The sequence below is a fragment of the Gymnoscopelus microlampas genome (genome assembly GCF_963454915.1).
Source record: "Gymnoscopelus microlampas genome assembly, chromosome: 16".
Classification (NCBI taxonomy): domain Eukaryota; kingdom Metazoa; phylum Chordata; class Actinopteri; order Myctophiformes; family Myctophidae; genus Gymnoscopelus; species Gymnoscopelus microlampas.
The window spans coordinates 26,384,309-26,401,137 of record NC_139953.1 but is presented as its reverse complement, the minus strand read 5'-3'; the positions used below and the strand labels follow the sequence as shown (position 1 = coordinate 26,401,137).

At 39.6% G+C, this 16,829-nt stretch overlaps 1 protein-coding gene across 1 annotated transcript in view; it reads left to right on the top strand.

Moving 5' to 3' along the window:
* The window catches only part of nudt14 (nudix (nucleoside diphosphate linked moiety X)-type motif 14), a 34,990-nt gene extending 19,586 nt beyond the window's left edge, over positions 1-15,404 (top strand). The window contains exons 3-6 of the mRNA XM_084081831.1: positions 2,381-2,445; positions 3,172-3,308; positions 3,709-3,905; positions 5,874-15,404. Of these exons, the coding sequence (XP_083937957.1) occupies positions 2,381-2,445; positions 3,172-3,308; positions 3,709-3,905; positions 5,874-6,123 (649 nt within the window). The 3' untranslated portion in view covers positions 6,124-15,404. The remainder of the gene's footprint in view (positions 1-2,380; positions 2,446-3,171; positions 3,309-3,708; positions 3,906-5,873) is intronic.
* Positions 15,405-16,829: the final 1,425 nt, after the last annotated feature.

Below are 16,829 nucleotides of genomic sequence, written 5' to 3'. Positions count from 1 at the left end.
CTTTCCCCTCATCCACTAGCTCACGCCGTGAATGGTGGAAAAGAATGCGAATGCATTTTTCGACGTGCAACGCCGTCGTGTGACGATATATGAATTGGGCTTCACACTCTCTCTTTCTCTCTCTCGTCATGGGAAAGACAGGGCAGGGTTTCCTGCCGCCTCAGACGCTTCCACTTTCCCAACACATAACCCAGGCCTCAAGTCGCCACTGGCAGCAAAACAATCACTCACAGACACACGCACGCACGCACGCACGCACGCACGCACGCACGCACGCACGCACGCACGCACGCACGCACGCACGCACGCACGCACGCACGCACACACACACACACACACACACACACACACACACACACACACACACACACACACACACACACACACACACACACACACACACACACACACACACACACACACACACACACACACACACACACACACACACACACACTCACAGACACACATACACACACAGAAAACCTAAATCCTGCAAAACTCAAGTTCAAGAAAGTAATTTATTCAATCTAAAGTCTGATTTATACTGAGTTGTGCTCCTGTGTCATGCACAGAATATAGCAGATCTACAAGCTCACAATGTGTCGTGAGCTTGTAGATAGGCTATCGTGCTTGACACCCGCGTGCATAAAGTATAAAATAAATCAGGCTTAAGATTTCAGTCCATACAGACCTTCACCAGAGTGTGGATTCATTTCAGAGTATGGATTGTGAATGAACTGATGATGGTCCATATGTTAGAATATCCCATAAATGACCTGACCAATCTGAGTCAGTGTCCGGGGGCTTTGTCAGAGTACTCGTTGTACCTGTCTGTCTGTCCCTTTTATGCCCATATACTGCATGGAGATCACTGATGTCATTAGTATATGCCCATACCCTGTATGCACATATATGGGCATATTGGTTGGATCGGCGGTTCTGGACAACCGCTTATTTGAACAACTCTGTGGTTGGCACTGCACTACCTCATGCCTCATGACATGCCTATATATGGGCTAATGCTTTTCGTTAATGGTTATGTCTGAGTCAGAGTGCCGTGGCCGACTGGCCGTGGTCCTGCCTATACATGGTCGTATGAGGTTTCTTTACGGTTATGTCTGAGTCCGAGTGACGTGGTCTGTCGGCCCTTAAGCCAATTTTAAATAAGATGCTGTTATAAGCATATTATAATGCATTATAAGTATGTTTATAAGGCATTATAGACATGGGACCTTTTTTGATTAATATAAGAGTTATTATGACTTAATAGCAACTGTAAAGATACATTTCTAAAACAGAAGTCGGTTAGAATGCTCATGAAAAATCATAATTTTTCTGAAGTACCAAGTGCCGACCCAATTTGAAAAAGGGTTCCAGAATGTCCTTTCTTTTTGCCGTGGACGAAAGATTTAGTGAAAAAGACATTCTGCAAGACCCGCATTGACGTCATCACTGCAGCGCTGTGTGTGCATACAGACTCCCAATGTTCTTTAAATCTAATCTAACACCTCATTTTATACACACACACACACACACACACACACACACACACACACACACACACACACACACACACACACACACACACCTTCACAACTAATCTACTGAGACCAATGCTATATTGAGGGGTGTAAATAGCCTTCAAAATACATGTTTTAAACCAGGAAACTGTGTAATTGAGAACTTCTTGTACCTTGTAATGATGCTTAATGCAGAAACTGATGATGTGTCCACGTTTGTACATCAGTAGATGTTTTGTTAACCAACTTAATGCAGAAAATCTGATTTACAAGATCACAATGTGTCGCATCGTGAGGCGTTGTCAGCTTGTGGGTCCGCTATTTTCAGCGCGTGACACTGTTGTACGACAATGTATAATTCAGGACATGGGGGCATGAAACCCTAGGCTGATTTTGTAGTTTGTTTTCCACTTCAGGTGAAAAACTACAGCAAGGTAAAAACATGGCAGGCTGCCATCACTGTGTAATAGTACACTGTGATGTAAGCAACACAGCTACAGCTAATCAATTTAATAATGGGTGTGTTAGATTTTAGGTGTGTCAATACTGTCTATCATGCTAATAGAGCCCTTGGCTCTGGACACACCTATGGAACTAACACACTCGCTTTAGTTTGATTGGTGCAGCTGTGTTGCTTACTAGTCTGCCATGTTTTTAAATCTGCTGTATTATTTTAACCTTAACTGGAAAAAAGACTGGAGGTGCACGGGTTCCGAGGAAAAGTTCTGGGACCGCCCTTCCGAAGCTCAGAATGAGGTTAATTTGTAGTTATATATCACCTGCCTTTCCGAATAAAAGTTTGGACATCGGAAGGAGTATGGGCCGCACTTTAATCTCAGTTTTTCTCTCTCTCACAGCGTATCGGTACTGATCTTCAACACTACCTCACACTGTTTCATCCTGGTCAAGCAGTTCCGCCCAGGTAATTCATCTGCTTATGTTCAACCAGAACGGCACTACTTTTAACCCTCGGCAACACAGACTGCACTCTACCATCCTTTTTATTTATCTCCTGTCTTTCTTGTATTTATTTGTTTAATCCAAGTCTAATTCTTGCCAAGCTATATCTGGTTGTTGGAATATCCTGTCTCTAAAAAAAGAGTGCAGCACAGTGCTCTGCTCTCTGTTTATTCAACTGGATGAAAGCAACAATGCAGACTCATAAATAGACTGCAAGAGACCCTATTACAAAGCATCCTCTAGACTCCATTGTTGGGAGTAGCCAACATGTATATATATACACACACACGTCACATATACTGTGTATAGAACCACCTGATCGATTGGGCGGTTCTCTAGATACACTGGTGACGGACTTGCACATACGTACGCAGAGATTTTGTGCATTTATAGTAGGATTGTTGAGTGAAGAACTTCAGACTGGTTTGAATGTCACTCAGCATAGGTCTGAAGAACTGCAAAACAAGGGTTCAACTGGTGGCCAAACGGAACTCCATGTTGAACAATGTTTACCCAAAACACCAGTTAAAAAGCTACATCCAAACTTTTCTTAGCTCAGTTCCTCTCATGAACACTGTAATGGAAGTTTCGGCACAGGCTTAAATATAACAGACCAGAATTAAAGAATGTTATCTTCAAAACACAGTATTGTCTTTCCCTTTTCCCTCGTGCCCTCTACCGTCGACAGCTGTATACATGTGTGAGTGGGAGAGAACCAAACCTCAGCCGCCGCAGCCTGCCGAGCAAGCTGAGGAAAGCGCCCCTGTCGCCCCAGCATCCGAGGCTGCTGACCCAGCATGCGAGGCTGCTGACCCAGAATCTCAGGTAGGGCTGCAACATTACAATTACCTTTTTGGTTAATCGAGAAGCGCAGTTTTAAAAAAAACAATATTTATATTTACGTACTGTATATATCAACAAATCAATTTAAGTATAGTATAACATAACCACTTAAGCGTTATTCCATACTTCGTTGCACAGCAGTGGCATGCAACAGTAGTGAAAATGGCAGATCTACAAGTGTTGCCGTGAACTTGGAGATTGCCTCTTTTTTTTTTTAAATTAAGGTTTTTGATTTTATTTTTTACTTTTCACCTAAAATGGCATGCATGCACAAAATGGGGATCAATTAATTATCGATTATTTTGTTAAATGATCAACTCTTGATCATTTAACTTCGATTTCAGTCGATTATTTGGATTAACTGTCACACCCCTAATCCCAGGAGAGCCAGGCTGCCTCAGAGACCGCAGAGAGCTCCACTTCCCAGCCCCCTGCCTCGGCAGGGGTGACCTACGAGCTGTGTGCCGGCCTGGTGGACAAGCCCGACCTCTCCCTGGAGGAGATCGCCAGGCAGGAGATACTGGAAGAGTGCGGCTACGATGTCCCTGTTTCCAAACTGAGGAGGATCACCTCTTACAGGTGGGTCAGAGCCTGTGCATGTTGGTTCACGTGTGTGTGTGTGTGTGTGTGTGTGTGTGTGTGTGTGTGTGTGTGTGTGTGTGTGTATATCTGTGTGACATTCTGTCGTGACATGAGACTAGATATCACATGGAATTTTGGAGTGTTGTTTTTTCCTGGTTTTAAACGCAGCATGAGTATGAAGAGACGTACTTTTCTGAAATTATCTGTCTGTTCTATTATTTGCCAACTTAGTTATTATATGCTGATGATTATTTATCAAAAATGTCATTGTGTAAATGTTTTGTGAAAGCATAATTATCATCGATTTTGTCCACATTGCCCATCCATTATCTACCTATTGTGTCATAAACTGCCATGATGCATAGATTGCAGGGCTTATGTCATTATTAGTACATTATCACACAATGCAATAGAATAATGCACTCATGAACACAATGTGAACACAAGAAAGTCGGTACCAATTTTTTATTTTATTTATATGCAGCACATATAGGCCATTTCAAGGGTCTATTTTTCCACCTTAAGGATATTAAAGTGATGTTGAACTTTGGTAAAATATTGTGCCCATGATATTCATCATCTTTACTTGTTTGAAGTGGTCAAGGTGTGGGAATTGAGGATGATTGAGGAAGTTCAGTCATGAATCTCTACCTGGCTTTAGCACGCATTTATAGAAGAACTAATCACTCACAAACCTTGATGTCAAGCATTTCTATGGAATACTCAGCCCCATCTAGCTGCTCTCCTGCTGATTTTCCTAGTTATCAAGCGTTTTGCTGCCTTACTCAACCACCTCCTCCCCAACTCCACCTGCTTACATCTGCTTGTATGCACCGTTGGGACATTATGACAAACTCCTGACAAACGTTTATGCACATACGCAGCAGAGAACCACAAAAGCAGGTCTAATCAGCCAAAACCAAACCTATTGCCATGCCTTAACCATCAATAAACATATCAATATGCGAGTTGTCCTGACTGACCTGAAACCAAACTGCACTTAAACAAAGCTTCCTAGATCACCAGGGAGCAATATATACAGTAAGACACAAAAAAGAAAAGAAAAAAGCCTACATGCCAAGCGAAAGAGAGAAATGAAAAGTTATGTAAATAATGTCAGCCTATTATGATCAGGCTACTTGTAGAGTCTACAGTAAAAAAAAAAAAAGGTGTGCAGATAAAGGTGCCCCACATGCAGTCGCAGCACCTGTACAGCATTGACTGACAACTCACCCTAAGTGTATGTTTGATTTGACTTGCACATCCCCTCTCGCTTTGTTGGTGGTGTCTAACTCCATTGTTATGTGTGGGTCGCTTCCATTAAATGGAAAGGGTATCATCTCAACCCTCATGACCCCTATAAAGGCATATCTGACAGAGGCACTTGTTAACAGGAAACCAAAGGTCACAGCCTTTTTGCAAAGGGAGTATTACAGCTCCTCTGGAACAACAAATAAAATTCCTGGAGAATATTCGTGCTTGGGTTGGGGTGCGTGTGTGCGTATGCATGTATGCACGTTATGCGCTCATCCATACACATGAGCAGAGGGGTACATGTGTGCTTGGCTATCTGAAGTTTTATGTGGAGGTTGCTGACTTGAGAACATGTTAAAGCGTGCACTGCCTCCGATCAAATAAAATGTCAATAGTGGTCAACGCTCAAATGTCAAGTCAAGGGTTATCGAGCAATTGCAGACACACACGTCTACTTGAATGTTAATGTTATTTGTGTTGAAAAGACGTGCGCTGTACGTGGTTTGTGTGGTGTGCCAATTTGATAGATGCACAAAGCGGCTCTCAGTTATGTAACATTTGAGACTAAAAGATGTGACCAAATGTTTTAGTAAACTGATCGACACGACCAACTAGAAGAAAAACAGACTTACCCTTTAAATTGACTTGGTGACATATAATTGATTTTTTTCATCATTGATGTCCCTAAAAAAAGTACTATTTCACTTCCAGGTCGGGTGTGGGCGTGACAGGATCCAAGCAGACCATGTTCTATGCCGAGGTGTCGGAGGACAACCGCGTGAGCGAGGGTGGTGGTGCGCCGCAGGAGGGTGAGCTCATCGAGGTGGTCAAGGTGCCCCTCCACGAGGCCATGACGTTCGCCTATGACGAGAGCATCCCCAAGACCATGGGCGTCATCTTTAGTTTCATCTGGTTCCATAACAACATGTCGCCAAAGTACAAGATCTCCACCAACGTGTAACCAACATTAAACCTGTTCTCCGTTAAAACCCCCCCCTGCAGGGGCGCGGCTAGAAATCCTGGTCCCCCTTGACACCCGGGCTCCCGTCCCCCTAATAATATTAATTAAAACTGACACATACAAAATTAGGGGTGTGCTGATACCACTTTTTAATGACCAAGAACAAGTGATTTATTTTGTGTAATCACTGATTACATACGAGTGCAAGCATTTTCAATAATATAGCAGTTTTAAAAATGCAACAATGTTTTTGCATTTTATTCGTTAAATGTATAATGAGCAGAATTTTCCCCTTGGAACTTGCAAAAACGACTTAATCATTACCTATGGCCTAGCTGTTGTTTTAACAACCAAACAGCCAATTACAATGTGCCTGTCCCAACGTGTCCCTCCAGGTTATGGGAAAGATGTCCCTTAGAAACACACAGCCATCCCATCGGGTTATGGGAGCAATGCCACTTGTAAACACAGCTCTTTGCAAGTCGCATTTACAGGTGACAAGCGGCGAAATTGTACACTTTTAAAATACTGAAATTGCAGACAATTTGGACAAGGAACGGGTTAAAGGCAGGCATTCAAGAAAAAAGTAAATGTGGGTATATTAGCCTGGTATCTCTGGCGTGTTGCCGGGCCCCTGTCCAGCTCTGGGCCCTCTGAATCGTTCAGGGTTTCCCCCTCTTACGGCGCCCCTCCCTGTAATCAGTTGAAACTTAACACTGGTCCGACCCAATCCACCCCTTCCCCTCTGGTCGTTCCGTAATCGCCTCTTCATCAGTACACGATAAAGCATTGGCTTTATCAACCTGTATCATTTAGTTTCGTCAGATCATCTTTCTGATTTTTATGTGGTCTCAACTACTCTTCCTAGACAAAAAACATAATTGCCAGATGCTGGTGCTCACCAGTGCTTTTTTCACTTCATTATTTGCTCTTAATGTTATTAAGTTGATCCTTATGTTGCCATAATATGCACTGCCATGGCAGTGCGTATTATTTTTCTTTGGCCTTGTTTGGCCTTCCTTTTTATAAGGTTCCAGGAATGCAAAAACAATGCTTGGTCAAAGGCAGGGCCTTTTGATTTGCCACCACCGGTTAAGGCGTTAAAGGAATACCAAAAAATTACTTATTTTGTATCAATTACTCACCCCATTAAGCCTTGAATACTGTACATGGAGATTTTTAGTTTTTGTCACATTCCTGAGTCAATAACCCAATATTTGACTAATTGAAGTTAATAGGAGACCAAATCTTTCAAGCGCAATACTATATTTAAAACATTCTCTTTGAATCCGGAGGCTTCTCAGTAGGCCTCTCAGTGATGACACTGTGAGAGTTGTTTTGAAGTTTATATTCTTTTATATAGTTTTGCATTGGTCTCCTACCTATACCACCGCCTATCTTGGATTATTGGCTCACGAATGTGACAAAAACTAAAACAAATCTCCATGAATTCAAGGCTTCATAGGGTGAGTAATTGATACGAAAAAAAATATTTTCTTTGGGTGAAGTATTCCTTAAAGGCCAATTTCTCCCGTCCTTTGCCTTTAAGCAATACATACAACAGCACAATAAGAGAATTAGACATTCACTGTCACTGACATGTTGGTCACACAAAGTGTTTTTAGAAGTACATCTTGAATTTTGAGCTCAGATAATGTCAAGAGTTCACACTACAACTGCAAGAAACTGCAAAGTGTGATTGCGTTTTGTTAAACGCATCACATAGCAGGAAGGTTCATTTACCTCTGCACTGAGTAGTTAATCCATTAAGACCGGAAACGCATCTGTGTCATTTTTAGCCTTGAGCTAAAAAAAAAAAACATTATTTTACACTTTGGCTATTCAAAAACAGCAGATATACAAGCTCATAGCGCGGCACCAAGTGCCGCACTACGAGCTTGTAGATATGCTATTTTTTTTTTTTTTATGAAAATGTGTGCAAATCTGTGAAAAAAATAATGGTCTGCGGCCAAATACATATAATTTTGGGGGTCCTTCAAAAAGTTTGAGAACCACTGATATAGCAACATACGTTTTTTTTTAAACTGTTGGGATTCAGAAGACATTTGTAGAAGGTCTTAATGGGTTAATTTGCAGTGTTCAGGCTATTGACTGAGGACAGTAAGCAGTGGTTGACAAACGATGTGCCGAGGCACACTGGTGTGCTGTGAGACAAGTCCAGGTGTGCCTTGGAATTTTGTGTCAACCCAACATTTATTATATCAGTACTTTGTGTCATTTCTCAAAACAAGGAAGATTCTACACCATATAAATATATATATTTTAAACACTTTAAATCTGGCAGACATATTTTTGGGCATGTAATTATAGGCCGAAGTTGAAATGTTTAATTTTTAATTCAAAAGTAGCAAAAACAGTCGGTAGCTTGCATATGGGCTATTTTCACTATGACTTCAGGTGTGCCTTGAGATTTTGAATTGCCCATTTGTGTGCCCTGGGCACAAAAAGTTTGAAAACCACTGCAGTAGACTACAGTCAACAGTTTGAACAATCCTAATTGTCTGCGGAAATAGGGAGTCTTGCTAACAGGAACAGTGTTGTCATATATGACAGGAATCCATTTTCATAGGTTTCATAGGTTGTTACATTTCAGTAGGGAGATTAGAAGCTGCTGTAGGTTGTTATTGGTTTCTACGACATGGCACTGGCATAGAAGTCAATGGGGAAATCTCACTCATGACTCACATTTATGTGAGTTTCTTGATACCATGGTCTAAGAAGGAACTTTCCATTTAAATGAGATGGGAAATGAAGATAAAACAGATTATGCAAAAAACAAAAGTATGAACAGGGGTTTCATGTGTAAATGCTGCGTACACACAAAACACAGCTCAAAACAGGCGTACACCAGTTTCCATTCATTTAGTTTAACCACTCGAAACCTAGCATCCATTCCCTATTCTGGAGGTAACTTCCGCCGATAATAGCTGACCAACAAGCTCAGAACGTGTTGCGTTGTGAGCTTATAGATCAGCTATTTTCGACAAGGAGTTTGGTATAGAGGGCCAAAAGATCTGACCCCAATCAACTAAGTATTAGTTTACCAAGTATAGAGGGTTTAAGGTCCTTACACTGGGAGCGTTTATTTCGTGCAATTAATTCCCATTAATTTAAACTGCCCTTTGTATGAACTGCCCTTTGTATCATGATGCAACAAATGCAACATAATGTAAATAAAATAACGTTCACGCTTAACATTTGGGCTGGTTAATGAATGAACAAATTCTAATGGAACATTTAATGTAAATAATATTATAAAATAACATTCTGGCTGGTTAATGAACAAATTAAAATTTAACATATAGTGCAAATTACACTCTGGTTATCTAAAAGCTCACAGCCTGGATGGGTTGTCTGGTTAAAAAGACCGTCTTCGATAAGTCTTCTTGGCCTTCGCGATCGCCTTCTCGTCCTACTTGTCCCACTTCTCTACAAAAGTACCCCCACTGCACACAGACTGGGGCGGTGAAGCATCCCTACCATCATCTTTATTCCCCTGTCTAATCTCAAACTGCATCTGCGTCCTCCGCTTTTTGGACGAGGTAGACAGCAGCGGTCTCTTAATCCATGGCTATCCCTTTTCGCTCCCATTCCGTCGCTTATTGAGCATCCCTCATGCCCTTTCTGTCTCTGTTCGCTTCTCTGCGTTTCTCCACTTTCTCTTGGAAGGAAAGTTATCTTTATCGGTCATCTTTTCCTCTCGTCAGCTGGATCTGAAAACATGAGACAGATTTTGCACCGCAAATAAAAGCATCAACCTGTATGATTTGATGGTTTGATGTGAAATATTTATGCATTTTCTGATCATGTATTCGTCACGCGCCTGGTGTGTAAGGACCGTTAATAAAGCTGCTCTGATGCCCTCCTATGTTTTGGACTCGTCTACACCTTGAATATTTTAGGAAAGTTGAACATGACTAGAATAGGCTACTCACGACTCATGAGATGCAGGAGCTGTTCACTTTGCTCATGAGAGCTGCGGTAATGTACTAAAGTAATTGGCAGCATTGCTGTTTGGTAATGTCCGTACTCTTACCAGAATTTGAACAAGGACTCACTCTCCGATTTAGTCAATTGTTTTCAACAAAAAGTGTTATTCTCATAATCAAATTTCACTATTGGTAAAGAAATGGCTGCCTAGATTAGCCTTCATCACTTAACTGAATTTGCTGGTAGGAAAACTGGCTTGCCCCAGGGTGTCCAGCTAGAGAGGGAGATGGGTGTCGCAAGGTTTATTGTTAGCAATTATTCCTGAAACCGTTTGGTTTAGTAAAACATGACACATAACAGTTGACCACATAAAGAGGTGAAGAATTAAAAGTAACCTCACCACTTCCGACTGCTAAAACTATCAATCACCAAAGTCGGCTCCAGTCTGTGACCAATCCACTCCATGAGCAGCGTTCTGTGTGCCAGTCCACTCATGTGATTGGCTGACTGTCGTTCTATGTGCCAGTCCACTCATGTGATTGCACGAGGGCATTTGAAATACTATTAGTTATGGGAGTTGTTCAGGTGTGTGCTAACTGAACCATAAAGATCACTAGCATACAAACATATGCCAGTTTTATTCATTGCAATATTGTTATGCTTTTTCTCCCTGTTATATATTTTATGATTTATTTATGTACAATATTTTCCTCATTTGTCCAAACAGTGACTTTTGATGTTGATTCAATGACATTAAATGTATGAGGCCTGATGGCAAGTTGAAGTTGCTCATACTATTTTACTTTTTAGATGTTCTCTCTTAGAACATTTTGAACGCATTACTGAACACATTGCCCTCACAAGGTAGCACTACCATGTACAAATTGTGTGACTGAACTTGACATTGAGTAGCTGTTCAAGTCTTGGTTGATCATGAACATCAAGAGCTAACGGAATAACAAAAAGAAAACATGAACCACAAACGCAGTTTGCCAAAAACTCAGGTCCAAATCATGGTGATCCTTAGGTACTGAGCCATTCAATTAATACATCTTGTACCGTAGTTGTATTTCAAGTTTGCTTCATTCAAGTTTACTAAGAAGTTTTTATTATACTGGCAAATCTCCAGGTGTTTTAATCCATAAAAGGGCTGATACTCCATTTATCACTGAAGAGACAAGAGGAGGGTGTTCAATGTAGACAGTCATGTTTACTTAAACATAATGCAAGCAGTGGAACAAAGCCAATGCCTGGAGCTATTTAAAAACAATTACCACTAGCGAGAGACACAGTAGTAGCACAGTATCTTATACAGACTAGGCCTACCCATACTTCACAACTACACTGTTGGCTTTTGTAACAATTCCAACGTAGTTTTGTGGTAAATAATTGCAAATTGGATGTCAAAATAACCACATGAACCCTAGTGACCCTATTAGGCGAACACTTGTTGAAAATATATCGTGTGAGCTTGTAGATCGGTAGGGGGAAAAAAGGAGGGGACCAAGTATAGACCCCTGGGGTATCCCGGTCAACAAGAATTTAGGGTTTAAGTGGTTAAATATTCTTGAAACTATTTGGTGCATCTATAAGTTTGGGAAACTAAGGTGTGACATAATTTAGATAGGTAGGTAGGTACTTTATTCATCCCCAAGATGTTGCAGCAGCCCTTATCAGAAACAAAGAATAGACATAAAAACATCTAAAATGTGCTTCTAATAAGAGTCAATCTACAGTATTCAAAGACAGTCCAAACACTAGTAAGACAAAACAAACCACAATAACAACAAAACAGTCCAGTGCATTTATTGATTTTATCATGGCCCCTTCATAATCAGCCAAATCAAGTGTACGATAGAGATATTGAGTGAGTTGCGTCTTAAGCTGTACAAAATACATAACCCTCCTACATACAGTACAGTAGCTTGGTTTACGTACTGCTAGTAGAAATATAGTATGCTGTATATTGATATTAGGTTGAGTTAGGTTAAGTAATGAAACTTTTTCAGTGCAATGTCTTGAGTGAAAGGTAAAGTGTTTGACACACGTTTTTAAGAATAGATGAGAAGGAAGTAAATGTCTTATCCAGTGGAAACAAGTGGTACAAGGTGCTGTACGATAGAAAAATATTACATCAAGAGAAATACAAATAAAAAAGTTAAAAACAATATAAAAACATTAAAACTGCACAGAAGGCAAAATCATCACAAAACAAAGTGTTTACGAAACAAGTGAGTTTTTAACGGCTTAAAACTTTCCCCTGACTTTTTATAGAGTGGGTAATGAATTAATTAAATCCTATTCATCATAGGATACATATTACCCGGAGACATCCAGTGGCTTGTAATAACTGCTTAGGACATCATTGATTTTCATGGTATACAGTAGGTCCCTAAGTTGTATTGAAGTACATATACACTTCACCTCACTTTTTTGATGAAGTCAATGGACCACTAAGCATAATCTCATGCAAAACATTTTTATGACAATGGTAATCAATGTTTTTGTTGAAAGTTGAAACCTTATTTTTAGGTTGCGTAACAGCTTCAAATAAATATACAGTATATACATATATGCACACAAATATGACAAGTGTGGCAAGTTCAGTTGCACATCCTAGCATTCTGGGTTGGATTCTTGTTAAATTCACAATGTCCCCATGTAATACTAGCCTTGTGAATAGCACTGAAAGTGGTAGTTTTACACTTTGCTGTCAAACACTTTACAAAATGTAATAGCAAATAGCCTACTACTGTAGGTCATATCAGAGTGATTTCTTTGGCTCATATACTGTAGGGTGATATCAGGGAATTATTGGAGTCTTCTTCTCACTGGATCTGTGATCCCAGTTGCTTTATCCGTTTTGTTTCCTGAACCTGTGTCTTATGTATGACAATCTTTTACATCTTGACAAATCTTGACAAACTATCTGGGTTGAATGAACTGTGAGCTGGGATCATTTGACTGCACACAATGGTGTAAAAAAAAAAAAAAAAGAGAACTCCACTGAAAGCTTTCCTCTGACGCTCACGCCGTCTACACAGTGAAATCCACTGATGATTTAACTCTGAAAGTATTTTTTTTTTTACACTTTTAGAGTTAAATGAATGAAGGCGTCTACAGTGTGGATATACTCATGTTAATGTAATTTGTGAGAATAATGAATGTTATTGAAAACATTTTTTGTTAGTGTTGACTCAGCATCTCTGCATTATCTGGAAGTTGGTCCATTGTCTCAGACTTGGGCTGGTCTAATCGTGCTACAACATAATGCCATTGTGAAACCTTCTGCAGATGGGACAAAAAGCCATTGAAGTTAGACCAGTCTGTGACTTTAGGCTCCTGTCAAGTGTTGGTAATGTCCCCCACAGCCATCTCTTTGAATTGTGATTCCCACGTCTCCATGCATACCCATGCCATTATGAACAAACATGGAGCTGTTGTGTAATTTTGTAACTCAACAGTTGTCTTCCCTTCTATGGCAAAACTTGAGGCCCTTTTGACAGGAAATTGAGGTTGCAGACTGACACTGGAAAGCCATACCCGGTTTTATAAAATAACTACAAGATTTATTAAAGCTGCACTATGCAAATTTTTAGAGCAACAATACTAAGAGTTAGAATAACCTAAATCACAAAAGGGATTGAAAACCCATAAGACCAGCCCATCATCCCAGATTTAAAGATGCTGTACATTTATTGAAATGAGCTTCAGCGGTCCGGTATGACCAGTGGCAGGAGTACCAAAACAGTTACCTCTCGCTGCCACCTCGTGTGTAAACTCTAGCTCTTACTCTCAGCGCAGCTTTAATGGTAATGTGTGTGTTGCCCAGGCTGGATTTCACAATTTATCCCAGCAAGCAACATTTCTACCTCTATCACTCAGGCAAGCAGGCCCAGCAACTAGAGCCTGACTGATGAACGGGCCATTATTTGACTTTTTTTGACAACATTGGTATCGGCAATCATGCAGCCGATGTGTCCCGATTTTTAACCACTTTCAACCTGGTGTCCTTATTTTGGGCATGTCATAGGCAAAACATGTCAATAGATCGACAATGTTCAAACATTGTCGATCTTCAAGCTCACAAGGTGACGCATCATCTGCGTCTATTTTTGAAATTTGAATTTTTGAATAGGACTTATTTAAAAAATGTTTACAAAATATCGATCAATACATCGGAAATAAGCGGTCTAGGACTCTCAAAAATCTGGATAGGCATCAGACTCAAAACTTTGTCATCGCTATACCAGCAACTACATTTTGCATTCGCTTGCCTTCAAGGCAAGGCATTGACTTTTCAGCTACAAGTCAGATTTGTCAAATACAGTATCAGTGGAGTTCTCTGTGACAGTGGCTAATTCTTATAATTCTCCTCACTTGAGTCGTTCTTTTCTATACATGTTACCCATCGCTATGCTGTAGTTGCTTTTTCAGTGTGATTTTCTTTTTTTTATGATTTGTGCACTGTTTTATTTTGCTTTTATATTGCTCTAATTTCAGTGACCATGAACTAGGTTATATTTTGAAAATATCAGTTAATGTTTTTAAAGGTATTATGTGTTGTAATTTTCTAAATCACAGGTACAGTATATTGCTGTCTCATCAGTAGTGGCTACTGTTGTTCTTTGCAATTATGAACCTTATCCCCAATGGTCTTTTACTCTAATTTTGGACCAGAAGTATTATTTGGAGAATTTAAAGAAACGAAAAAAGAAAGAAAGAAATACAGATACGGCAGGTTGTGGGTTTTGTGTCAGGTTTGCAAGCAATTCACTTCACCTCCTATTGTAAATGGTAGAATGATAACTGTTGAAATGTGGCAGGAACAAAATACTGTCCAGAGACAGAGAGAAGTTCATTGGGGCTATATTGTAGCACACATGATAATTGGTTTGTTTGTGATGGATTTTGTGAAAATCTGTTTCACATAACACCTTAAAACAGAAAGGTGTTTGTTTTATTTTCCTCCTCATGAATTATTACTTGCTAAGTAATACTATTTCAATTTGTTCTTATGCCAATTGGTTTGTTTGTCCATGTCTTACACTGGATTTAGAAACTATTATCTGTAAGTATTAGCATAGGCAATACTTTGTCATAATTATGCTTTTATTTTGGGTGAAACCTCATTGTGGGCAGTGTTATGTAATATTTCTGTTTTTTATATTTTCTAACTTGATTTCATATCTGTTTGAATATTTAACTTTTGAATCATATGGCACTTGTTACAAATATATATATTTAAAGATGATACTTTGCATGTGCACTAATTGTGTTTCATTGAACTGCATTATGTTTAAATAAAAGAGGTTTAATACCTGATGTCATTTATTTTGTTAACAGTGATTTTATTTGCCCCAACTCATGAATTATGAAAAATAATTTGGTAGAAAATAGTGGATTTGGAGAAAGAATGATTTCTTATATTCAAAGTACATACTCAGCATGTGTTGATAAACGAATAAAAATGCATTTGACAATTTAGAGACAGACAAGGTATTGTACTGAACAGCACTCACGTTGTTGTCGCAACCCAAGTAGTGAGTATTAGATTGTCTGGGACCAGTGCAATGCATAATACATTTACAGTATAAGCAACTACTGTAATTTACAATCTATGTATTTATTGACCATGGACAATGTATAGCTTGTCTTTCAGTAGCTAGCCTCTTTAATAGATACAGTACATGATATTTAAATGCAACGGTCTTTCACATTACTGGGATAGAGATATCCTTATAGTTGCACCAAGGTCCTTGAATGCATCTCATTGCCGCCTCTTAAATTTTCAGAGTCTCCCTGTCTCTCCAGCTCTTTAGTAAACAGAAAATATTTTTTTGTGTTGGGAAATTGGCAACCCATCTCAAAATGTATTTTCTGATTATTAAAGAGCTGGAGAGTCAGGGAGACCTGTTACTGAACAAACACATTAGCAATGATATCACAATATAGACATTTTACCGTTTAACAAAATACTTTTTGTTTTAACAAAAAAATATCACTTACCCTACCTTTAACTGGGGGCCATTGATTGAGTCATCCAGGTATTTCCCATCACCCTAGACTAGAGAATTACAATCTGATGGTAATTACATTCTCTCAGACAGGAACGACTAATCATTAGACAAAGCTAATGGAGGGAGGTTGAGGCGGCATTGAAAATATTAACTCACCACAGTTCTGCCCTGCATTTGCCATGGTAACCTTATGCCACAACATTACAGACAGTGACATCCTTAATTACTGTTGAGACACATGAGAGATGTCATGTTATGCTAGAGACATTGATTGATTGATTGAATACTTTATTAGACAGAAATGTAAACAGCACGGTGGTACAGTAAGACATTTAGGTTAAAAGGATAAACACAAAAATATCCTGGGGACTTGTTTCCATTGTGTATTCAATTCATCAACAGAGCATCAAATATTACACATTAATACAAATATAAACAGCTATATATACAAAGGAGAAGAAGGGAAAAGGAAAAACGGCAGTAGTAAGACACCTCCTTTTAAAGGGAAATAAAACTAGCTCCCCTTGTGACCTTCCAATGTTTTTTCAGGCCAAATTTGAAAGAAACCAGTGATACACATCCTTTAACGGATGGTGTCAGGGCATTCCACATTGTGTGGTGGCAGAGTAGTAGAATGAGAATTTTCCCATGTTTGTTCTAAATTTGGGGAGAACCAGATCATGGTCGCTCCCTCTGGTGTTGTGGCTGTGGGTGTCACTCACTTTTTTTAGACAG